The following is a 25,818-nucleotide window of genomic DNA, read 5'->3' as shown; positions in this document are numbered from 1 at the left end:
AGAAATAACAAAACCAGAGGCACAGAATTTGCCTAAAGCACATGACTACTAAGTGGCTAAACAGAGAGTCAAAACCAAGACTTCAAAGCCCACGCTCAGGTCACTATATTGTATCATACCATACCATATTGTGATTGGGGGTGGGAGTTAAGGGTCCGTGATGGGGGATTAGGTTAGGATGCTCACAGGAGTTGAGAACAATTAGGACAAGGATTCCAAGTGTATGCCCTCCATTCTGCAGTCTGTGCAAAATCACAGAATCACAGAAGCAAGAGAGTATGGCATATTGAAAAGTTCTAGTAATTCACTTTGGTTTTGGCACATGGGTAAGGGGAGAGTGATGAGAGGGTACCACTCAATGTGCTTTAGAGAGCCCTGTTCTGGGTTCTGACCCTCCTTTTCCACACCCTCCGCCCAGGGAACAAAGCAACTTGCAGGGAGTCTATGTTGCTCCCACTCACCTTCTAGACTAAGTTACTACTACCTAAAAACCTAAAACTCTATGCCCAAAGAGCCCTTAGCCTACTTCCTGGGCCCACATGTACCTCTTTCCCAGGTCCAATCCCCCAGTGACAAGTAACACCACAAGTATGAGCACAGGGATATGGCTAGAACACGGATACGCGAGCTGGGGTGTCCCCACGCACACAGGAAGACAGAGCTGGGCAGTGGGCAGAGAAGGGAGGCGACCATGGGCGAGGGCCCAGTCTCCCTGGATCGTCAAGCTCTAGCAGAGAACTCAGAGCAGCCCAACAAATCTAAACGTGAGGTTGGTCTCCTAAGTCACCATGAAGATGTACTTGTCGAAGTAGAGGGTAGATGCTTTATTTAACAGTTTGTTCACTTGCTCTGTTAATTTTCAAAATGTACACATAGGGTATGCGGGTTTCCCTTGGTACTACTCGTGCCCTGGGCATCACAATGTAGAAGCAAGCCTTCCAGGAAGAGGCAGGAATGGAAGCAGACCTCAAATCAGGATGCTCTCATACCACGGCAGGAGCACCGGATTTATCCTAAGGGCAATGAGGAAGCACTGAAGGGGATCATTCAGGAAACATGAACAGGTGATTCAGGACTGCCCTGCAGCTGTGCAGAGGGAGAGTCAATCAGGGTCAGCCAGAGGGAGTGGTCAGAGTGGAAGCAGAGAAACCACCTCCTTTGGATTTTTGCTAAAATGCCTTCCACATGAAGTCTCCCTTGGGCCACCCTATTCGAAGCTCCGGCTGCCACCTAGCATGCCCTTCCCTTATTTACTTTCCTCTTTAGCACTTATTTCCATCTGAGTCATGTATTTCATTTATTCACTTATAGTCCATCTTTCCTCACTGGAAACTAAGGGACTCTTGCGCAGAGTCCCTCAGTGAGGGCAGGGACTCTTGTACAGGTTTCCCTGCTGGATCCCCAGTGCCTAAATCAGTGCCTGGTGCATATTAAGACTCGGTACACGGAGGTAGCACATAAGGGCCTGGAATCTAGAACCAGCCTTCCTTGGTCTGACTCCTGGCTCCATCCTTGACTTAATGAGGAACCTCAGGCAAGTTACATTTAATCCCTATGCCTTAGCCCCCTCCCTGTAAAACAGGAATAAACCTGAATACTAAAAACCACAATACAGGGTGACTTAAAGCTTAAGTTTGTTCATGCACGTAAAGCACTTGCTATGGGTGTGGACACATAATCTCTACCATGTAAGTCTCAGCTGCTATAAGAGATGCTGTGGGTGTCCCACCAGGGCCCCTTTATTGACCACTGTACCCAGCCTCGAGCTCTAAAAGTGTTGCAGCTAGCAGCTCACACCTGAGCCCATCTCTGGAGATTTTCCTTTTATTTTTATTTTTTTGTATATATATATATATTTTTTTTTATTGGACTTAGATTTGCCAACATATAGCATAAGACCCAGTGCTCATCCTGCCAAGTGCCCCCCTCAGTGTCCGTCACCCAGTCGCCCCAAGCCCCCGCCCACCTCCCCTTCCACTACCCCTTGTTCGTTTCCCAGAGTTAGGAGTCTCTCATGTTCTTTCACCCTCTCTGATATTTCCCACTCATCTTCTCTCCTTTCCCCTACAATCACTTTCACTTGGAGATTTTCCTTTGATTGATGGGTGACACTTCTCCAGGAGACACCTAGCCAGTGACAAGCCCAGAGACCAGGGGTGGGGGTTGGGTGGGGGGGGGAGCAGTGTCTTTCTATAACAAGATAGAAAGGTGGAAAACTATGAAGTGTGACTCATACTCCAGAAGCTTCTCATTCTCCCAGTCAGTCTCCAGCTAGACTTTATCTGAGACCACATCCTTGCTGGGTCCTTCCTTTTCCCTCCTCTGCTTCTCCAACTCCTTTACAAGTTTTTCGGAGGAGGATGCCCTTCATGAATCATTTACACTTGAATCTCCATTTCAAGACACACAGCCTAAAACATACGTCTATGATTTTCCTACATACATGAAATTCTGAAGGCAACTTGATAGGTGGTCTGGAAATTAAAAGAAATCCGGGTTGCAAATTTTGACTCAGGGGTCATTAGTGCCCGGCACAGAGTGGACACTCAATAATACTTACTGAATAGATACACTCATGAACTGTGGTAGAAACGCATAAAAGTGAGTGAGCACCCAATGAAAATGAGTAAGGTGAAAAGACACTTCTTGACTCAAAAGATAGGACTTACGGGAACACCAATGTTTAAGAGATGGGAGAAGAAAGTAGATGAGTCTGAGGGAAAAAATACAGAGAAGTTAGAGAAAATCAAGAGAAGACTGAAGTCAAAGAGATCAGGGAAGAGGGCGTTTCAAGGAGGAATGCGGTGTCATAGGCTGCAAAGACGTAGGTCACTAACTGAGATCAGAATTGTTGCATTTATCAGCTAAGAGGCCTCTTTGGTCCCATCAGTCAGGGTCGATTCAGGGCGTTAGTGCAGAGACTGGGTGGAGCAGGGAAGCAGTCTTCCTACTTGATCTCTGAGATGATTACAGGAAACGTCAAAGTCATCAGAGGTTGCTTTTGGCACACTCCCATCCCTGGCCCTGTCTTCCCAACTCTGGAAACAACCCGGGTCTGTGCACTGCTCTTTGGCTGCCCAAGCCCCAGGAACCTCCCCTTGCCTGTCTCCCTGCCCCCAGAACAAATTCCAGTTTCACCAATTGTTCTGATAATGCCCTTTTAAGAAGGACCCTTCAAGGGTCATGTGGTTTGCTCAGGGGTCCAATCTTTGTAGTCTCCCTCAATTTGACACAGTTCCTCAATTTCCTGGATTTTCGAGGATTATGATTTACTTTGTAGAATGTACTTCAGTTGTGCTTTGCCTGGTATTTTCTCATGGGTAGACCCAGATCATCTATTGGCTGAATTGTCACTGAAATGTTGGGGTTTCTCACTGTATCCACTGAGGTGTACATGATATTGCTTACAAGCGGCCCATGATGTTGGCTAAACCATTACTGAGAGTGAACTTTGATTACTTGATTACGAGGGTGTCTACCGGGGTGCCTGGGTGGCTCAGCGGCTGAGCGTCTGCCTTCAGCTCAGGGCGTGATCCCAGAATACCAAGATCGAGTCCCACATCAGGCTCCCTGCATGGAGCCTGCTTCTCCCTCTGTGTGTCTCTCTGCCTCTCTCTCTCTCTCTGTGTCTCTCATGAATAAATAAATAGAATCTTAAAAAAAAAATAGAGGATGTTTGCCATGTTATCCTCTGAGTTATTTTTTTTCACCCTTTATAATTAAATATTTTGTACAGAGCTACTTTGAGACCATATGATTCTTTTCTTCCCACTTACCTCATCACTCGATGGAGAGCAGTTTGAGTGAGCCAAATTACCCTGGACTATAACAGGTAACCTTCCTTTTCCCTTTAGGTTACTTACCCTTTAAATGATATTTATTAGCCCAAATTAAATGTTCAGGGGCAGAGGACTACTGCATTGTATATGGAGGGATGGGAGCATGGAAAGGTGAAGTTTGGAGCAAGAGGCCTTTAAATCCGCTGAGGAGGAGAAAGGAGGATGAGTAACCCTCCCCAGCTCCCACATCCCCTACTCTACAGCGGGAACACATCCACTGCTCACTCCCTTCGGCCTCACTCGTCTCTCCTCTGGGCCTTGAGACCTGGACACCCTCGACCAGCTTCTCACCCTCTGTGCTAAGTTACAACCCCTTCAAACTACACGGTAAACTTCTCATGAACTCTCAGGAGCCCTCAGGCCCAGGACATAAACGTATACTTTATGATCGATCAGATATTTCTTGTACTCAGTTCTGGGCCATTTACTCTTTTGTTCATTACCCGTCATTGGCGCTGTTTTCACGCAGCAAAGCTTGCGCTATCTCAAAAAAAGCATTTGTACTACTTTATGCCAATACTTCTCAAACTTTAGTGACTTTCATTATCGCCTAGGACACTTGTTTAAAAATGCTGACTTTGGGAACTCCTTTCAGATATTATGATGAAAATCCGTGTGGGATGAGACCCAGGAGGCTCCCCAGGTGCTCCAAGGACAATACCTAGAGTCTCTTAGCTGTGGCTTGTGGGAGTTTAATGGATACTCACTTTGTCTGAATCAGATTAAGAGAGACATTAATACACAGTAGGCAGCACGCAGCTATCCAGTCAGGGCCATGCTCCACAGGCACACCAACAGCTACGCGCTACAGGAGCCTGTCAAAAGTGGCAGCAGGTTTCTCTATATATATCGCCAAGTTCTCTCAAATGGAGTCATTTATTGGAAGCACAGGCTTGAGAGGATTTCTGTCCTCACAGTGCAATTTTTGGGTTCTTTTTGCAAAAACTGAGCTCCTCCTCTCTTGGCCTGGAGAGGCTTTCCCTGAAAGGCCTGGTGGCTGCCTTTCCCAACATAGCAATCTGTGCTCAACCAGGCACCTGCTGGAGATCTGCCTCCCCAGGCTTCCCTTTCTACTTCTAAATTGCTATCAAATCACCATGGAGTTTCTGCTTCTTATCAGACACCTGACCTGGCAGGCTTATCGAAAATACGTGGGCAAGTCCTGGGTCACCTCTAGGGTCCCCCAGGCCCTGCCCACATCTGATGTCCCCAGAGCTGTCTCTTGATCCATGAGGCTGTGAATGCTGTAAGGGCTGTCCCAGGTGTGATTGATACAGGTGTGGAGGGTCTCAGTGGTGGGCGGTGAAGAACCAATGAACGGGCGCGTTACCGCGGACACTCTGCACTCCTGGTTGCCAGACCAGGACCAAGGTTCCTCTCACACATTGCCATAATCCTGTCCTTACTCTGCATAGCAGCTGCCATATGTGGGGTAACTGCCATCAAACTCTGGCAGAAATCACAATTTAAGAGCACGTTGTTAAACCCAGTCCCCCCAAATGGTTTTATTATGTATGACTGCTATGGCTGCTTATAATGAATTCAAGTGTCTTTGGAGGAGGCTTAAACTCGCCATTCTTTAAACCATCTCCAGCTCATTCACACACTCATATGATCTGTCTTCTTCTTGGCCTTTGGGTTTGCTGCTATAATTACCCCAGCCCTATTTCACACATTTGAAGACTCAATGCCTTTAGCTGGGGTGGTGGGGGGAGGCTGGGATTAAGATACTAGTGCCTCAAGCTGAGGATTGCTCTGGGACCTGAACAGCAGCGTGGAGTACCTGTCAAGCCAGGGCTTCCCCTTGGGTTACAGGACTGGCCTCAGGAAGTACCGCTTCCTCTCAATCACTGCTCCCTCAACTCCTCCCCAGGTCCCTGGCCAAGTGAAACCCAGACCATCCCTCTGGTTTCCATCCAGGCCATATCAGTGAACCACCCTGGATACCACCCATTGTCATCTGGCTAAGGGGTCAGATGCAAATGCCATCTTCTCCCTCAGGCTTTCCAAGATGTCTACCCTGATCTCCCCCTCGCCAAAACAGCATGTTATCCATGCCTCTCTCTCAACTGTCTTATTTATTTCAATCTTGTATTACGCTTTGGCCTCTCTTACCTCTATGACTTTGTGCCTGCCCACACATACCCCATCTTCGCCTAGGTAACTTCTACTGTAATTGCAAAGCTCAACTCACATGCCGCCTCCTCCAAGAAGTCTTCCCTTACTGATACATTCCCTCCCATTCCACTCTATCCCCACTGGGACCAAGGTTCCTCTCACACATTGCCATAATCCTGTCCTTCCTCTGCATGGCAGTTGCCATATGTGCGGTAACTGCCGCCAAACTCTGGCTAACCAATTTCTTTATCCCTCACAGACATTTATGTGGCTTCAAAATGAGAGCCTAGTTATGAATGTGCTTCATAAATAATATGGTGTCATGCAAATATATTTATCCATCTGTATCATCCATCCGTATCCGTCTGTATTATCCATTAGTTCATGAATTTACACATCCAGCAAATATTTACTGAGCCCTTACTTTGTGGCTGGCCTAGTGCTAGGCATTAGCAACATAAATGAGGACAATACAGAAACATGAAGGTTATATTCTATGGGGAGAGATGGACACAAGAGAGTAGCTTGTGCAATTGAGAGTGGCTTGATGCAAATTGTGATAAGTCTTAAGAACTTATTGGTTGGTGGACAGGCCACTCTGAGGAGCTGACATTTAGGCAGAGAACAAAACTATGAGAAGTTGCTAGTTAAGGAAATGCTGTAGAAAGAATAATGAAGGCAGCAGCAACAGCCTGTGCAAAGGCCCTGGGGTGGAAAGGAGCCTGTGTGTTGGCTGCTCCTCCATTACAGGGACGAAGCAGAGGTAGCGAAGTTCACTAAGGAAGCAGGAGACCAGCAGCCAGACGTAGGCTGGAGCTCTAAATTTGGGAACTCAAAAACTCAAGCTGGAGAGAAATATAAAATGCGAGCCAAAGGAATGAAACAGAGCAGCTGTTTTTGATAAAAATGGGACATACACATATTAATGATAAAAGCTAATTTTATTGAGCACATGAGAATCTCTGTATGCTAAGCATTATGTATGCGTGATCCTATGAACTCCCCACAGGAACCTCCCAAGTAGCTAAGGGACCTGAGACTAAAGAAGTTGAATAACTGGCTTAAAGTCACCAGGAAGAGTCAAATCAGTATCTGAATGTGCTGTTTGATTCCTGTATCTGTTATGCTACCTCATCTCAGAGAGACAAAGACAGCTTGGGCTTGACCCAACTTCAATGCACCCTCCTCCTCCTCCTTCATTTTAGAGTTGAGGGCCGCAAGTGAAGGATTAGCAGGAGGAAGCATTAAAGTTGTTTCAAGCTCCGGTTGTCTTTGTCCCTCTCTTTTTTTGAGGTTGAGGGCAGCAAGTTCCTGAGCAAGAAGATGATTTGCTCAGGGTCGCAGTTTGGGTGGATGTTTTGGCCATTTGTACCAGCCATCCAGCTGTGAATCCCCTGCTTCAAGTCCTCTATTCAGCCACGAGAACTCTGGCAACAAGAGGAAGAAAAATTCTCCCCAACATCAAATAATCTGGGTTGGAGGTCCAGGGCACCCTGGGTTGAGAACCAGCTAGACCTGGTCACTGAGCAGTGGACGACAAAGAGGAAGGACAAGCTAAGTGAAGGACTTCCTGTGCAATGAGGGCAACACGGGTCCTGCCATACACAGCTCTGTCCCCGCATGCAGGTGCAAGCCAACCAGCATCACGGGATGCTGAGGAAGGATGACCGGAGAGGTCTTACCACGCTGCGTGGGCAGCCTTTAATACCTGCAGACAGTTCTCCATGAGCAGAAAGAAGCCAGCAAAGGAAGGAAGAAAGAGTAGCCCCAAGGAGTCACCCACTGCACCCTTTTCCCTAGAACTCTCCTGCACCTGTGTCTCCCTGAAATCATTTCATGGGCTGAGTTCTCCAATTCCAAATATGAGCAGAAAGGAAGGTCCCTGGAGTTCTGAGGAGTAACAGATCCCCCTGACCCATATGTGTCAGAGTTCTTGTGCCATTCTCAGGCTGTGGAGGGTCTCTGGCTGTAGGTTCTAGGTTTCCCTCCAATTCTTCGCCCGTCACTCTGACCAGGGTTAACCATTGCCTACTCCTTACCCCTCTTCTAATAGCAGCCCTCCGCAGATTGCCCCAAACCACACCACATCCACTTTCTCAACCAACCAGAAATCAGCAGGTGTTACAGAAAAGTGTTAAAAACACATTAGCACCTGCTTTTAAGTTTCTAATTGGTATAATCAGAAGCTGTAAAAAGAACATTGAAGGAGACAGTGCCTTACTGAGAAACGAGCCACTGTCTCGGGAAGGCTGTGTAGTGAATCAGGTGTTTGCTGGCACAAACACCCTTCACAATGGGGAGGGCTCCTGGATGGCTGGGTGGCTGGAAGGCAGGAGGAGCTCTGAGAGGTGGCGGGCCCCCCTGACCTATTGTGGATGTCTCTTGGCTGGCTCACAGGGGACTGTCCACTACCAGCTGGCTTTCTGTCAAGCTCTCCTCAGAATCCATGTCAATCCATCCAGAGGTTTTGCTTTATTTCTTATTTTTTGTTTATTTCTTGGGGTTTTTTTGGGTTTTGTCTATTTGTTTTACTAGAATTCACTCTTTTTCCACTATCCCAGGTCACGATGTATTTTTAAACATTTTATTTTTTTATTCTTGAGAGACACAGGGCGGGTGGGGGTGGGCAGAGACACAAGCAGAGGGAGACGCAGGCTCCATGCAGGGAGCTCGATGTGGGACTCGATCCCAGGACCCTGGGATCACACCCTGAGCAAAGGCAGACGCTCCACCACTGAGCCACCCAGGCACCCTTCCAGATCATGATTATTCCACAGAATTTGTGCCTTTTCTACCCATTTAACAATGCATCTTTTACCCTTGCTCCTAGGACCTGTGATGCCAGGGCTGGAGGGCAAAGGTCAAAGTTGAGGCTTTGTTCTAAATCAAAAGCCTCTGAGATCCCCCGGTGACTGAGGGGTTTAGCACCTGCCTTTGGCCTAGGGCCTGATCCTGGAGACCCGGGATCAAGTCCCACATCAGGCTCCCTGCATGGAGCCTGCTTCTCCCTCTGCCTGTGTCTCTGCCTCTGTGTGTGTGTGTGTGTGTGTGTGTCTCATGAATAAATAAATAAAATCTTTTTTAAAAAGTCTATAAAATTTTGAAAAAAGAAAAATCAAAGCTTCAACTCCTCTTCTGTAAAGTGAGGAGATTGATTAATTGGCCTTGGCTTGGACTCAGGAGTGTTTAAAAGTTCCCCAGTGACTCAAATGTACGGCCGTCCATGGTTAAGCCACTACTACAGTCAAGACCGCGCAGATTTGCATGCCCGTTTCCAGGTCTAGGAGCTCCCCCTTGCCAGTTTCCCAGGCTCAATTTTCCCAGAAGCAAAACCCAACCCTTGCCCAAGTCCGAGTCCCAGGGAAGCTTCACACTGGAGCCCAAATGAAGAAGGTTGCCATTTTCCACCTCTTTAAAGTCTGTCACTCAATTCCACTCAAATGAAGCTGCTTAAACAAACAACGCTGATTGCACATGTGCCTGAAGCCAGGACATGGCTGATTCTCTGTCGTCCCCTCCCTGCCACTCACCCCCTCACCCCCAGGGTGTAGACAAGTATGGAATAGCACAGACCCAGGGGCCAAGATTACTCCAAGCATCCCCAGGTGTGGCCATGAAATGATAGGTCTAGTGGCCTAAAAATCACACCAGGACCTCTGCATCTGCGTGTTGACTTGTCCTAAATGGACCTTCAACACACACACACACACACACACACGCACACACACACACTTTCTTAAAAAAAATCTACTTAGTCAAAAGAGCATGCCAGAGACTGAAGGAGGCTCCCAAAGAGAGTTCTAGAAACGGCATGAGTGACAGCAGGACCACGGTGAAAGCAGGCAACCTTCCAGAGGATGGCTCCCTGGGAGGCGCAGGCCAGGGCTGGCTGCACAAGCCCCGAGGCCTTGCCAACCGGCCGGGGCCTGACAAGGGCCCTGACAATCTCGCAGGCGGGCTCGGAAACGGAGCTTCCTTTCGCCAGAGGAAGAGCCCCTGCTTTCTCGGGGCTCGGGCTCGGGGCGGGAGCTGGAAGGGTCCGCTCTTGGCTGGGGGAGGAGGATGGCAACAGGCGCTCCTAGAAGTGGGGGCTGGTAGGCCCAGGGGGAGCCGCCCTGGAGATGGCCGCGCCTGCCCCACAGCAGCCTCCGGCCCCACCGAGCTCCCACCCCTCCCTCTGGGCGGCCGGGACTCCAGGCGCGACAAACAGAAGCCAGAGCAGCAGAGGGAGAGAAAGAACAAGCTGGAAACTGAACCACAGCCCTTGCACACAGCCCTCCCCTGTGCCCGTCCTCCTGTCCTGCCCAGACAGACTCGAGCCGCCCCTCGGGCTTTCTCCACTGCCTCTTCCCCCCGCCCCACCCCATAGTCAGGCTGGGGCCAAACGGGTCTTTGCGGTTTTAAGATTCTATTTATTTATTCATGAGAGACAAACAGAGAGAGAGAGAGAGAGAGAGAGAGAGAGAGAGAGAGACAGGCAGAGGAAGAAGCAGGCTCCATGCAGGGAGCCCGACGCGGGACTCGATCCCAGGACCCTGGGGTCACACCCTGGGCCAAAGGCAGATGCTCAATCACAGAGCCACCGGGTGCCCCAGATTGGTACCTTCTGGAAAGCCCAGCGCTATTTGCCTACAACACGGGCAGATACATGCCCGAACCTACCCACCAACACAGACACCCCCAGCCACCCCTTACACAGTCACCCCTGCGCGCCCCCTGGGCTTTACCAACAAAGGAGCCCTCCTTTCCATGCGGCAGAAGGCCCCCATCCTGCAGCCAGCCCTTCCCTCGGGCACCTGGCCAAGGGCACTGATGCGATCCCCATGACATATATGGAGAAAAAAAAAAAACCTGCAATGGCCTAGACACAAGTGGGGAGTCTGAGAACAGCAAGGAAGGTTCCAGACAGCCAGACAGATGCAACCTGACAGAGGGGGACATGTTTGGAATTGGAAACTAAACAGGCAGGGCTCCCACCAGCAGCCAGCTCAGAGGCTCGGGAAGCTCTCGTGTGCATGGAATAAGCCTCTGTTCCTGACCGTGGGGAGTCCCTGACCTCCGGTGCATGCCGCTCTGGGGGCCACCTGCTGTCCCGCAGGCTCTGTCCATGCCAGGGGGCAGCGCCGGGTGGCAGCAACTGGTCCCAGCATCGCCACTGGCCATCTGGGCAGCCTTGGGCCTGTCACAGCACTCTCATAATGAAGGGGTTGGCCTGGCTGATCTCTGCGGCCCCCCCTCCTCCAGCTCCAGGATTGCATCCTACCTACTTCTTTAAAGATCCAGGTCAGACTTCACGTCCAGTGAGTTTTCTCTGGTTAAGCCCATTTAGCTGGCTTGCCTATTGAACTACTGCCTGAAAACATTCGATTTTGTCTTCTCCAGTGGACTCTGGAATTTCAAACAGAGTGCAAGCCTTCCCAAGGGCAAGAACCGGGTTCCCCCTCATTAGTCTATGCGTTCAGGGGCAGCCTGCAAAAGCTAGAGGACTGTTGGATCATCCTCTCGGAGTCAGTGTGTGTAGGTAAGAACTGAGCAATCCCGTGTATGCATGGAATGAACTCTGGACCAAGGTGCAGTCCCCTAGTGGGACACCCCACTACTGACAGGGCTGGGTGAGGGGTGGGAGTGGTTATTGCCTTCCTCCAGGTCCGAAACAGGGAGTTTCCCTTCAGCAAATGGGTTGGAGGCCTGAGTTTCCTGCAGAGGAAAGGAGCTTACCCTCGGGAGATGAGTGCACATTCCCTCCCCGGGAAGGGACTGGGGCAGAGTGACATGTCACAGCTCTAGATGAGACCTGGCCTCAGGCACCAGGCCAAGAGGAGTTTCTGTGCAAAACCTGGTACATGAATTACTAGGGTTGAGATCAGATGACATTCTAGCTTAAAATGGCACAGAACTGACTAAGAGGGGAAAGGGGGGAAAACACGGGTTTGGGGGTTTTTGAGTAACTCTCAAAATCAAGGCTAGTCCTTGCCTGACCTAGAAAGAGATGGAGTGGGGAGACAGGGAGGCTTGGAAAGGGAAGGAAAGGGGGAAGGGGAAGGGAAGGGAAGACAGAGCAGGGCCATCAGGACACACACGTGGTTATGTCGGTAAGTCATCCAGAAAACATTTGTCCTCGCTGAGTCACCACGGCTCTGACAAAGTGCTCCTGTCTGGATTCCGGGAGAAGCGGGGCTGGCTGTCGCACATGCTCAGCTTGGAAACAGGAATACTCCTTGGAGAGACAGAGTCCACTTCTGCTCCCCTCGCACGCTCCCCCATGCTCCGTCTTCCAGCCAAGGGCACTCCTCTCTGTGCCATAGAGCCAGTCCACCCACTCGGTGGGTCTGCCCTGGGTACAGCCCCTCACACAGGGAGAGGATACCCTAGAGGAAAGCTGCATCTGCCCTCCCTGACTCCATATCTGGAAGGCAGACCCTGGCACTGGCCCCAACGGCTCTGGGCATGAGACGCTGCTCTGCACCCCCTGGGAAGCTCCCAGTCTAAAGGGATCAGCCAACTTGTGAGGCGCTGCTCTCCAAACTCACCCATCAAACAAGGCCCATCATCTCTGCCCTCAAGAGGTTCCCCACCCATCCAGGAGAAAGGTTTATGGACAGTCAGAACTTGAAGAAGAGACAGGGCCCATCACCACTTTATGATGAGTTTTCCAGATTCCAAAGTCTTTTTCAAATTTTGTTCAGATTATACGAATTGCTTAAGTACTGATGCTGAGCTTTTAAGAAAGAAATTCTTAAGAAGTCTTTCTTATCTAAAGCAATCTGAGAAGAGATGAGATGGACTGGAACAGGGGGGATGTTCCTCTTTTACCAAAAGTCCAGTGGCAAACCAGTACAGAAATATTTTGCGGGATCCTTGGGTGGCGCAGTGGTTTAGCGCCTGCCTTTGGCCCAGGGCGCGATCCTGGAGACCCGGGATCGAATCCCACATCGGGCTCCCGGTGCATGGAGCCTGCTTCTCCCTCTGCCTGTGTCTCTGCCTCTCTCTCTCTCTCTCTCTCTCTCTCTCTCTGTGACTATCATAAATAAATAAAAATTAAAAAAAAAAAAGAATATTTTGCAACTAGTGAGCATAGTCACCAGGGTTATACTCTCAGGAACAAGAAGGCCTAGGTAGTGGTGTTTGTCTTGTTCTCATCTTCTGCGTTCAGAGACAGGAAACTGTCTTGGAAGGGAAGGTTTGAAAAAACAAATGAAGACTTTTATCATTAATATTTGTGGCTGATGGAAATAGCGAAAGGGACAGAAGAAGTTGCAAAAGAGAAGTATGATTGGGGCACAATGACTTCAATCTACCTAAGACTCAAAAACAGACCAATAGAAAGAATTGCTTTTTTTTTTTCAATTTGAGAATAGATTTGACTTCATAAAAGAAAGAATTGGTATAGACATTCCACATTTAGGCATCCCCCCCCCCCAAAAAAAACCCAGCACCATAAAATTCCTAGTTTCAACTGGCAATTTTCATATACCCAGTTAAATACTTCTATAAATGTTATTTTATTGAATATCTACTTATAAGTCCTCTGAGAAAGATTATATTAAACCCATTTTGCAGTTGGAGAAGAATTTTGTTCCTTAGTGCTTACTTAATTTTCAGTGTTTCAATAAAACTTTAAAAGTGCAAAGCCTCAAAAAAAAAATGTAAAGCCTAGAAAATCCAAGGTCTAAAGAGGAGAAAGAAAAATATTACCATTGAGAGCGCCTAACAAAGCCCTGTGTCCTTGGGTAGCTGAGCAGAGGGACTCCACCACTTGGTGGCAGCATACCTAACTTGCCAGCACGTATATACTAAAGGCTCGCTCTCTACAAAATTAGTTTTATAACATAAAATGTCAGTATCCAACGTATGCCTGAAATGTACACAACCTCAAACACCAGTGAAGGGCACATGATAAGACCTAACCAATGAAAGATGAAGTAAGAAATACAAAACATGTTAAAAAACAGTCACATAGTAGAGCAGGGGAAAACTGCCCCAAATCTGGAACCTACTAAGTGAAAAATATACTCTTCTTCCCTAGCACTAGCCTGTTCTCACCAGCATCTGTATATTCAGGGAACTCCTTTATTTCCAACATGGACAAATAAGTCAGAACTAAATTTAAATCATCCTAATCCCCTAGCATGAATTCCAGGAAGACCTGAATGTCCTGGGACTTATTTCGACTGACCTGTTGAAATGTACCTAATCAAGGTGGCATCAGAAATGTGTGTTTCCCAATCAGCCTGATGTGGGTGAGGCCTAAGCTTCAGCAGCCTAAGGCAGAAAACACGGGGCCATACCTAAGCTTTGGAGGCTCATGCAACATTGCTACCCAGAGACAAACTCCAAGGAGACCTAAGTTGGAAGGCAGGTCATGTCCTCAGTGCAGAGGAGCACAGAGGAGGTCAACAACCACTCTGAGCCAAGGCAAGAGCTCACTGCACCACCAGCCAATGAACTGAAACACATCCAAAGGCAAAACTAAAAACTCACTGTGGGCAAAAAGCAATGAAGTCCTTCTAGATTTCATGCCAGATCCAGACTTTAATGTATGGCTCCCGTGAAGAGGCCTCCTAGTTCAGGAAAGCAAAAAGAATCCTGACCTGAGAGGCCCCCAAATGGCAGGCCCTGTGACCAACCCCTGCACTCTTTTCAAATCCAGGATCAGGCTTCAGTGGGTAACACGTGGCACTACGTCAGGGCTTCTCAATGATGGCAATAACATTGTTTGCACAGTGAGGCCTGGTGATTGATGAGCAAATAAACAAATCTGGAGAAATGTCAAGACTTGGAAGTCTCAGGAAAGGCATACTGGAAATATAAATTAGGAAATTTGGAAAGCAATCTGGCAATGTGAATCACCAGCCTTAAAAAAAAAAAAAGTCTGTGATTGCCACAAATCTATCCCAAAGAAACCATCTGAAAAGTAGACAAAGGTTTATACACAAAGGTGTTTACTGGGAGTTATATATAGCCATGAAACGAAAATGACTTAGATGACTAATGACAGCGCTAATTAAAACATGGTGCACCCCAAGACACACTATTATGCATAAAAGGTGTTTAACGTTAAGAGAATAATCTCTTGGCATAATGCAAAGTGGAATGAAACAAGAAGCAAAATTAAATAAGCCATATAATTCAATTCTGTTTTTTTCATAAGTTCTAAATAAAACTTGGAAGGAAATATGTCAATATTTGTTCCTATCTCTACACGGTAGAGTTACAAGTATTTACTGTAATTCTTTATATTTTCCTGCACTTATTTTCCATAATAAAGAAGTGGTTTTCAAACTAATAAAAGAGGTCAAGAGGGATGTGTTAATCCACCCATCGTTTCTTACACGTCTGCTAGGTGTGACCTCACTGCTATCACTGCCATTCCTGCTAGCTCTAATCCTAACCTAAATCATCAACCTGAGCCGGACTTTGACAACGCAGTACCAGGAGCAGGGAAGGGCAGGTGGCAAAACAAAGTCCACTTTCAAGCAAGGAAAGGGAAAGACCTGCTGTTTGCCAGCAGCCCCTTCTGCGTGCCAAGTCCAGGGCTGGGCTCCGTCCATGGGTTCTTGTGTAATCCTCACCACTGTTGTGTTTAGTAATCCTTTTATGCCTATTTTACAGGGGAGGAAATTTGTCGGCAACCATGACCATTTCTTCCCCTAGAACAGAAGTTTCTGGGCTCACTCTTCTTGGGCTGGAACCCCCTGCCTCATTTCCAGGATCAGCACTCTCCCTCAAGCTCACGTGTCCTCCTCTGCTAGTCCACTACTGTTAGCCCCACTCTCACCAAATCCACGTCCCTTCCAAGGGTTACGTTGAAGACAACATGTGCAAGACAAACAACATTCCTCTCTCCATCGGGAATGCTTTGTCCAACGCGGGGTCCTTGATTTATCACCTAAAGGCAATCACTGGTTCCTGGAATAACCAGGTCTGCTTCCCATAGCTACTTCATGACCACATGGTTTCCGCCTCTGATCATCCAGGCGGGAAAGTTATAGTTCTCCAGGGAATCACAAGTGCTTGACTCTACATTTGAAGTATCACGGCTGGCTCTGCCTCTGCCACACACGCAGTTGCTTTTCACAGGGTTTCCAAGAGACCCTCTGGCCCTTCAGCTCCAGCAGAGCTGAGTGCTGGCCAGACCCGCCAAGTCCAGTGATGGCATGGTCAAGAAAGTGAACCAGCTTCAAAATGCATAACAGCAGATGCAAAATACTTATAATAGTGCAATAATGTAGGTTAAAGCATTTATTTATTACTTAATAGATCAGTTCCAGAGGTTGGACCCATTAAGTGCCTTTTCCCCACTCAAAATCACATTTAGGAATTCATGTTGCCGACTATCACGGTAGCTCCAAAAGGTGAGTCAAAGGAAACGACATACGGTATGATACCATTTTTATAAAACTCAAAAACAAGCAAAACTAAACAATATATTGTTTATGAAAACATGTGGTAAACTACACCAAAAAAGCAAGACGTGGATAAACACAAAACTCAGAATAGTGGTTGTTTCTGGGGAATGTAAACAGGATTGGAGTGAGGAGGAGCCATAGGTAGCTTTAAAGGAGAGGTGATATTCTGCTTCTGAAGTTGGAGGGTGGGCTCTCAGGGGTTCATTTTATTATTATGGTTCATAACTTACATAGACATTATATCTATTCCTAAATATATAACAAATATTACTAGATATGTATGTATATATATAATTATTCTCTTTATTTTATTTTTTATTTTTTATTTCTTTATTTTTTTTAAAGATTTATTTATTTATGATAAACACACACACAGAGAGAGAGAGAGAGAGAGGCAGAGACACAGGCAGAGGGAGAAGCAGGCTCCGTGCAGGGAGCCCGATGTGGGACCTGATCCCGGGACTCCAGGATCGCACCCTGGGCCAAAGGCAGGCGCCAAATCACTGAGCCACCCAGGGATCCCCCCCCATTTTTATTTTTTTTATTGGAGTTCGATATGTCAACATTTAGTATAACACCCAGTGCTCATCCCATCAAGTGTCCCCCTCAGTGCCCGTCACCTTATTATTCTTCTTTAGGAGACAGACTGAGAAGTACTGAGTGCCTGGGTGCTACAGAGATGGCTGCATAATTTCTTTACAACACCCTTGTGAGATGGACACTCTTTTCCTAAATTAAAAATCAGAATATTGGACCAGAAATGTTGAGTAACGTGCCCAAGTTTTCACCCTCTGCCAGATATCTTCCATTTGCCCCTCCAAATCCATTCTCCATCCTCTTCCCTCAGCCAGATGCCCTGGGAGGTTGACCCACATGGACTGCATCAATGGACTGACTCCCTGTCACCGGCTCTGGCTGCATTCAGTCAATGACAAACGATGGCAGGAGGTCAGAGAAGAGGAGGACAGTGAAATAAGAGTATGGGTTCCCCTTGCCTCCCATCGTGGCATCACCCAAGGCCACAGCTCCATCAGGCAGTCCTCTCACACAGCTGTCTCTCTCCAGATTCTGGGAACCGCTCCTCATCTTGCTTCTTCAGGCCTACAAATAGCAGCATCTCCCCTCCCTGCTGTTTCTAGTTTCTATAATAACTTGGGGATCCAAACCTTGCTGGTTTCCCTGTTCCTCGCCTGCAGGATTGTAAATGGTGCCTTCACTAAACTCTTCTCAGATTGCCCAGGTTGCAAGGCCATGTGCTTCCGGACTGAGAAGTCCTCGAGCTGGGATCTGAACCTCAGCATCTTCTATCCTAGGACACCTATCCGCCCTTCACTGTGAAGGTCTGCACAGCTCCAAGGGAGGTGATGGCTAATGAGGGTAGTTACTGTTGTGATTTTTTGTTCCTTAGCAGCAGAGTAGAAGACTATTTGCTCTTCAGGACTTGTATTACACACAGCTCAACAAGAGGGACGCTTAACTGCCATTGCTCAAATTTGTGTAGAATCTGGGAACTCTAATAGACATTATAAACTCTCTATAGACATAAGCGACAAACTAAATTTATTTATTTTTTAAAACTTTTTTAGATTTTATTTATTTATTTGACAGAGTAGAGAGAGAGAGAGAGACAGAGTGAGCACAAGAGGTGGGGAGGGGCAGAGGGAGAGGGAGAAGCAGACTCCCCACTAAGCTAGGAGCCTGATGTGGGGTTCGATCCCAGGACCCTGGGATCACGACCTGAGCTGAAGGCAGACACTTAATGGACTGAACCACCCAGGTGCCCCACAAACTAAATTTAAAATGAATGTGAAAAGGTGTAAGTTTTAGGCCAATGTTCTCACTGGTCCTATTTTCTGGACCTTCTATCTGTACTCCCCATATCCTCCTTTAATTGACGATCCCAGAACAAAGGGCAGGATGCCAACAACACATCTCAACAGGCCCTTGCAATAAAACACACTCAGTGATGACAGTTTGGATAGCTGGGGCTCTCTAAGGCTAAGTATACTGGGAGGAAACCCTTGCAGTTTTTAACTCCTCATCTTTTAACTGTCCTTCTGGCTCTTTCTGAGTATTTCTATTTTCTGGTGATGCTGCACAAAGACAGTGCTGGCTATAAGCCCAATTCATCTCTTGCTGAAATCAGTAGAACAAAAGCAAGTGTTATCAAATAATAAGCTGTGAATATTGGCACCTTGGTTTGATTGGCGTAACAGAGTATCCCATCTTAATTCCTTGTCATCCTGCCTCACCAGTATGATATCTGCCTTTCTTGCCAGAACACTTAACATCTCAGCTGCACTGCTAAGAGCAGAATTAAGTGGCAGAGACATCAAGGGGCTAACAATTGGTGCCCTTAGAAGCAGCGGAAAGATGGTCATGACAAAGCAGGATAACAATGACGATGAATAGGAGAAATTCAATGCAATAGAAATAACCCAGGATATATATATGTTTTTTTTTGTTTTTTTTTTTACTGGCTACTTAGACATTCCTATTTCCAGCATTTGGTCAACTCTCAATAATCACAGTGGGTAGATTATCCACACTGTGAGCTCTGCCTGGACAATTATTTACTCTCAGGCTACATGTGCTATCCTGTCTCTCAATTTCTAGGAACATTCATCAGCTGATTATATCTGAGTATTTCCTTTCTGTTCCTTTCATGTACAAGTAGCTGCAAGCAGATAGCAGACAAGAAGGATAGGAAAGTTAGCTGACTATAGCATGGATGACAGTCAGAAAAGAGAACATGAGAGCTCACCAAGATGCCTACCTAGCCAGGCCCTGCCTCATAGTAGGCACTCAGTAAACATTTGTTGGATTCAGTAAATGGAGCAAGTTGAATTGGAAGGCTTCTCAGGCCTCTTCCTACTCTGATGGTCTGTGATTCCTCAGATGATGATAGAAAGCATGGAGTAGATCCCGGAGATGGGTGCTCAAACCCATCAGGAGCATGAAAGAGAAGTTGGAAAGGACGTACCTTAGGGCAAGATGGATCCCCAAAGACTAACTAGGACTGTTCCAAATCATCACACTCTAGGATGATCCTTGGTCCCAGGTGATGCCCCTAAATTCCTATCCTGAATCCAAGAGGCTTAGAAAGCAATTTTCTTAGGGTTTCAGAAATAGACACCATCCGAAGTGAAATTCCAGGCCCTCACTTACTTAGGGAGCCTGAGAAAGGAAGCATATGTTCAAGGAGGTGGGGGGGGGGGGGAATAATACTCTTGAAGTCCTAGATATTACGATGTGTTTTTTTTTTTTTCTCCCAATATCATAGAAACACAAAATTTGGGACAAGAGAGCCTCTTAGAAATTATCCAATCCAGCCTCCAGTCCAATGGAAGAATTCTTCTTACAGCCTCCCTAACAGAAGGTCACCCAGTCTCCACGGACAGGAAGCTCACTTTCTCCAAAGACAGCGGCAAGACTGCTGCACAGCTCCCACATGGGCGGGCCCTTCATGTCAGAGTCCCATTCTCTAACCTTGTCTCCTCCCTCCTCTTTGGGGTAGTTCTCCTGACACCTGGCGTCAGGAACCACTTTTCTTCCATTTTCTTTTTTTTTTTTTTTTAATTTTTTTTAATTTTATTTATGATAGTCACACACAGAGAGAGAGAGAGAGAGGCAGAGACACAGGCAGAGGGAGAAGCAGGCTCCATGCACCGGGAGCCCAATATGGGATTCGATCCCGGATCTCCAGGATCGCGCCCTGGGCCAAAGGCAGGAGCTAAACCGCTGTGCCACCCAGGGATCCATTTTCATTCCTGCCAGAAAATATCCTTCAATTCTTCAACTGCAGAGACCCAGTCTGTGGATCCCTCAATATGCTGCTCCCCTGACAGTAGTCTAAGGGGTCAATGTCATTCTTAAAATGGACTTGCAGGGCTCAGTGTTGCAGAGTTGAACGCAGTGGTCCAGAAGAGGCCTGGCCTTCACAGAGCGTAGTGGGACTATTTTTTTCCTGCTCATTTCTAAATTTTCACAACCATCTATTTAATCATCTATTCTAGACTGATGCCAGATTGGCCCTCAAGATGACTGGTTCCTGAGACTCCAGGATCTTCTTTCATTATTTACTGGTCCTTATTTGCTTATTTTCTGCTGTCCAGCTCATCTCTTATGCTACCAGCACAGTCACATATTGTACTGCCCATTATGGCTACTGGTTTGCACTGGGTGGGGAAATACCCAGTTTTTAACCTAACTTTATCAAAATGTCTGTTCCTGCTCACCAAGAATGCTCATGTAGAGGCTCTAAATATTTGTTAAATAAAGAATTAATAAATACATGAATAAATGAACATCAAATGTCACCTACAGATGATTACACAAGTCTGCCGGGTACACTCCACCCCAACAGGAGCCTGTCTTTTAGCCCCCCTGGGCCATGACCCAGAATAGATAATTTCTTCTCATCAATATCATCAGCCTAATCTAGTTATTCATTTTCGTAGTTTCCCTTCTTTCCCAAAGCCATGGCTAGGTAGAAGAGTGGCGAACACTATCTGACCTCTGAAGTTCTTCAGTTTCCCTCCTCAGACTTCACTGTCTTTGGGACAATTCTGTTTCAGGTTTTGTTTCCAACAGTAGTCCCGTGTGAACTCGGGGCCAGCAGAATTAGGAAGTGATGGGTGGGCGTGACTGGTTGGTAAACTCCGCAACTTGCCAGGTGCTCACACTCCTGGTAGACAAAGACAGAAGCAGAAGGCCTCCAAGAACAATTCTTCCTGTGGAAGAAGGTGGCAACGGGATTCTTGCCTCCCACCTGCCAGAACCTGGGAAGAACCTTTTCTGTTCTCATGGGCACGGGATGCAATGCCTGGGACCACTCTCTGAGAAGCAGAGAGCCTGCATCTAGTATGTTCCTTTAATGGCAATGCATGGTTTCTCCTTTTCTGTGACCTTCCCCTCAGGCCCTCTTGGGTTTCATTCCCCTCCACCCAGCAGAAGTCTTTCCTTTTTAATTGTTTCCAATATATATTGTCCTGTCTTTGCTTAGCAAATCAGAATGAAAAGTGTTCTTCCAATTCTTTTACCTTCTATTCTTTAGAAGGTAAGGGTGCATCAGCTGCAGGGATGCGATAAACATACCAGAAAGAAAAAAAAAAGTCCCCTTCATGTCTCCTGGGACCCCAATTTCTTCTGGCTCTAAAAGAATTGAAGGTTCATCATGGGTCCTCATGAAAACTTTTCTTGTAAATTGCTTTAGAAAATGCCTGGTTTTATGCCTGTTACTAATATACTGGGGAAAGGTGCTTTTAAAACTGCTTAGCTCCTAGATGACTAAATTGCTAAATTACCCACATCAATCATGAGTGATTTAGTCCATCTCCTTGGGTCTGAGACAGATGGGAATATTTCTTCTGTACAAAGATCTCCAGGAAAAAAAAAAAACAAAAGTATGCTACTCTACTCTTCACCCAAAGACTCCTGCACTCAAAGTTTAGAAGTTCTTTGGATTTAACCCAAATCCCTTTCATTGGAACTTAAGAACTTTTATCTCTTTCCTGGCCCCCAACGGGATATCATAAAGAAAAAAAAATAGACACTATTTGACATGCTTGTGCACAGTCTTCTGCTGCAGCTCTTCCGGGCTCTCCATTCTAGTCTATCTTCCGAAGAACTGGATGACTGCTCTTAAACCCCCTTTGCCACCTGCCCATCACCATCCACCGATCCCTTTACATTTGTCTCCTTCATAGCACTTTTAAATATAGTGGTTGCCTCATTGGACACCTGCTTCAGGAACCTAATCAGCACTTCCTTTTTAAAACGATTTATTTATTTATTTATTTATTTATTTGTTTATTTATTTATTTGAGCAAGCAAGAGGGAAAGAGAGAGAGAGAGAGAGTACGCAGGAGGAGGGCAGAGGGAGAGGGAGAAGCAGACTCCTCGCTGAGCAAGGAGCCCAATATGGGGCTCGATCCCAGGACCCTGAGATCATGACCTGAGCCAAGTGCAGAAGTTTAACCGACGGAGCCACCCAGGCTCCCCAATCAGCAGTTTCAACAATTATCCAAGGTCTCCCAGCAGAGGCAGAGCTTAATATGGAGCTCCTCTCTGTACTTTACTAATTCTCCTATAAAATGCACAGAGATAAGAAGATTCCAAAGGCCCAAGGCACCACTTCTTATTTGCCTCAACAAACACTTGACAGGCTCCGGCTCCACCAAGTCTAGAGAACAGAAATCTCTCTAGCCAAGCACAAGGATGGGAGAGCCCTGGGGCAGGAGTCAAGAGAGCAGAGTTCTAGGCCTGCCACTGGCACATATCGATATCCTGTGAGCAGCTCTCATGGCCACTAACCCTGATTCCTAAACAGAATACAACACGTAGTCGCCTGGACTGCTTCTCAGGGCTATTCGAGCTCTCACATGCTATTTATCTCTGAGTCTACAAAGGCCTCTCCTCTCCCTTCTTAAAAGCTACAGGCCATGTCCCCGACATGTCTCTTTCCACCACCAATGTGGCCAGTACCACCTGGAAGCAGTCAGAAACCAGTGTTTCTCAACCTGTTAAAACTATCATCATTCCCTGCGTCAAATGAGCTTTTTAATGCTTTTTTTCCTTAACTGCTCCATCCAATGGATTTTTTAAAAAGACTTTTATTTATTTTAGAGAGAGAGAGAGCGCGCGCACGTAAGTGGGGAGAGAGGCAGAGGGAGAGGAGAGAGAGACTCCCAAGCAGACTCCCCACTGAGCTTGGCCCAACTCAGGGCCTGATTCCAGGACCCTGAGATCATTACCTGAGCCGAAATGGTGTCAGACGCTCAACCCACTGAGCCACCCCAGCGCCCCCACCCAATGAAATTTTAATATCATGAATATACACCTTTTTAGGTACAGTATGTCTATCTGTGCTTAAAACATAAAAGAGCAAACTTTTCACTAGCCAACCCCCCTAACCCCGACACGATTTTCATCCCCCTTGCAGGCAACATTAGCCCTGTTGAAAATGGTGACCTAGATTGAGCTGAGGGCTGCATCTAGCTGTGTGACACAAGAGGAGCTATTTGCTGCAAACTCCAAAAGCCATAATCATATCCACAAGCCAGAGGTTTTGAAAATAATCCATTGCACAAGCCAGAGTGGACTCCGCCAGATTTCCCACTCTCCTAAGGAAACTGGCCACTTCCCACTGCCTCCCCAGGCCACAGCGTCTCCGCTCCAGGCCCTGTCCTCGCTCTCACCTCCACCCAGGGCTCGCACTCCGTTAAAATGAATCCCAGCAGTGACAATGGGAATGATGAGAACAAGGTGAACTGTGGGTGATGTTGTTCCAGGAATAATGAGAATCCACTTCAAGGGCAGAAACAACGGGGCCCCTGGCAGGATGGAGCGTCATTCGGCTCCCTCCCCCGCAGGACCTTCCCCCCCACCTCACCTTGGCACACTGGCCAGATAGGTCACGAGTTTCCGCAGGTCTTCCTGTCTTATTCTGTCATGATTGCTGCGAGCAGGGAAGGTCAGGATGGGTCCGCCTCGCTTATCACGGCCCCCTGCAGGGAGGAAGAGGAGAGCAGTTAGGAAAACCAGCCAGAAAGTGTGGCGAACAGGAAGAAGGAGTCTGGCTGAGTGCGGGTGGCAACAGGCAGAAACACTGCACCCAGGGAAACGCGGTCACTGCTTAGGTGAAGGCGTGGGATTCGGGCGTGGTTCACCTGTGTGACCCTGGGCAAGTCTTCTGACTGCTCTACTAGCTCACTGCAAAGTGCAGATGAAAACAACCATGAGCATTTTACAGGGTGGCCCTGAGGACTGAGCACTTTGAGATGCAAAGCTCTCTACCAGTGGGAGATGATCAGGAAGGCGGCGATGCCTCCTCTTATGGAGAACACAGCTGTGGGCTTCGGAAATTTAACCTTCAGTTCGCTTCTCTTCGCAGATCTCCGTGAGGCGGAAGTGTTCAGGATTCACTGGCTACCGTGGTGAGAAAGCCTGAAAGCATCCATCCAGGACATCACTGCTCGGAGGGTTTTAGATTCATAGAAAAGATGTTAAGTGTTCTCCGCACAGCCAAAGATCCACCCCTGCCTGCCTGCCTGCCTGCCTGAGGTGCCACCTGTCAGTCCTGCTGGAGGAGCACGGGAATCGTTATCAGAAAGAAACCAGGATGCTCAAGGTCTTAATCACTGCAAATGCATATGTACGCACTATGATTATAAATGTTTTCTAAATATCACATTAAAAAAAAAGCAGGAAGGAGTATAGTGAAATGATGATCATTGTTGCTGTTAGAAGGTTAGGATTTCACGTGGCTGTTTTTTCTTTCCACTTTTTTCCTAAACTTTCTATTCGCTATTTATTATCATTTAAAAATGTATTCCTTAATGGGCACCATGATTAGGAAGCAGGACCAAGTTTCTCAGGAGGGTCACGGGGGACAAAGTTAAGGTATGCCTTTACAGGCACTGGTTATTACACAAAGAAAACCTCTGTGTCATGAGCACAGAGTCCTGCACACATCCCAGGCTGCTCCCCGACACCCTCCAGAGTGGGGACCACAAGGGGATGTACTACAAGGAGGAGGCATTGGCATGGCCATCACCAACAGTGGAAAAGAAGCTTAAAGATCAGCTCCCTGAAGAAGGAGCTCTCTCAAAGAAAGACGGAGCCTCCCAGAGTCTCCACCCAAGTGTGGGCTCATGAATAACGGTTCCCTCTGGTTGGGGGGGTCCTGAAGCCATAGACAGAAGGAAGGCATGACAAACAAAATCCGAACATTTCCAGAATACTCTTGAAGAAGAAATAAGAAGGCCGCAAATGAAAAAAAATATCAAACAAGATCAGGGCCACGGGATCCCTGGGTGGTGCAGCGGTTTGGCACCTGCTTTTGGCCCAGGGCGCGATCCTGGAGACCCGGGATCTAATCCCACGTCAGGCTCCCGGTGCATGGAGCCTGTTTCTCCCTCTGCCTGTGTCTCCGCCTCTCTCTCTCTCTCTCTGTGTGACTATCATAAAAAAAAAAAAAAAAAAGATCAGGGCCACTGAGAAATTTGCCCTGATGGAAAAAAATGTTTCAGCGGTACCACCACCACCCCCAGCCCCACACTGGAGCAGATTTGTGTAGATATACCACAGAGTTGGACCTGAGCCCCCAGCTCCAGACCTTCCATACCACAGGCCCTAGTTCTTTGTATGAATAGCCACCCCCAACTCATCTGCCTTGGAAATGATCCCCACTTCCCACTGCCTTCCACATGAAGAAAAGGAAGCAGAAGGATTAGATGGAAGGTTTCCCAAAACTAGGAGCATCTCCCATACCCTCACCCTTCCTCTCTAGCCTTGACCCACCCTAAGGATTTTCCACTCTTGGACGGTTTTAACTGCAAGTTTCTGCCTTTCTTCCTGATCTTCCACGGACACGGTAGAGTCATGAGAACATGGGGAGTCAAGGCTGGTCTGCTTGGCAAAGGCTCACTAAGGAGCTTGGACGACTATCG

At 47.3% G+C, this 25,818-nt stretch overlaps 1 protein-coding gene across 50 annotated transcripts in view; it reads right to left on the bottom strand.

Moving 5' to 3' along the window:
- The window catches only part of KALRN (kalirin RhoGEF kinase), a 656,402-nt gene that overhangs the window by 433,351 nt on the left and 197,233 nt on the right, over window positions 1-25,818 (bottom strand). For all 50 annotated transcript variants that reach the window (XM_072725283.1, XM_072725286.1, XM_072725313.1 and 47 more), the window contains exon 3: window positions 23,760-23,874. In XM_072725283.1, coding sequence (XP_072581384.1) covers window positions 23,760-23,874 — 115 coding nt within the window. The remainder of the gene's footprint in view (window positions 1-23,759; window positions 23,875-25,818) is intronic.

The sequence above is a fragment of the Vulpes vulpes genome, chromosome 1, assembly GCF_048418805.1.
Source record: "Vulpes vulpes isolate BD-2025 chromosome 1, VulVul3, whole genome shotgun sequence".
Classification (NCBI taxonomy): Eukaryota; Metazoa; Chordata; class Mammalia; order Carnivora; family Canidae; genus Vulpes; species Vulpes vulpes.
Note: the sequence above shows the minus strand (reverse complement) of the source record. Positions and strands in the feature narration are given on the sequence as shown.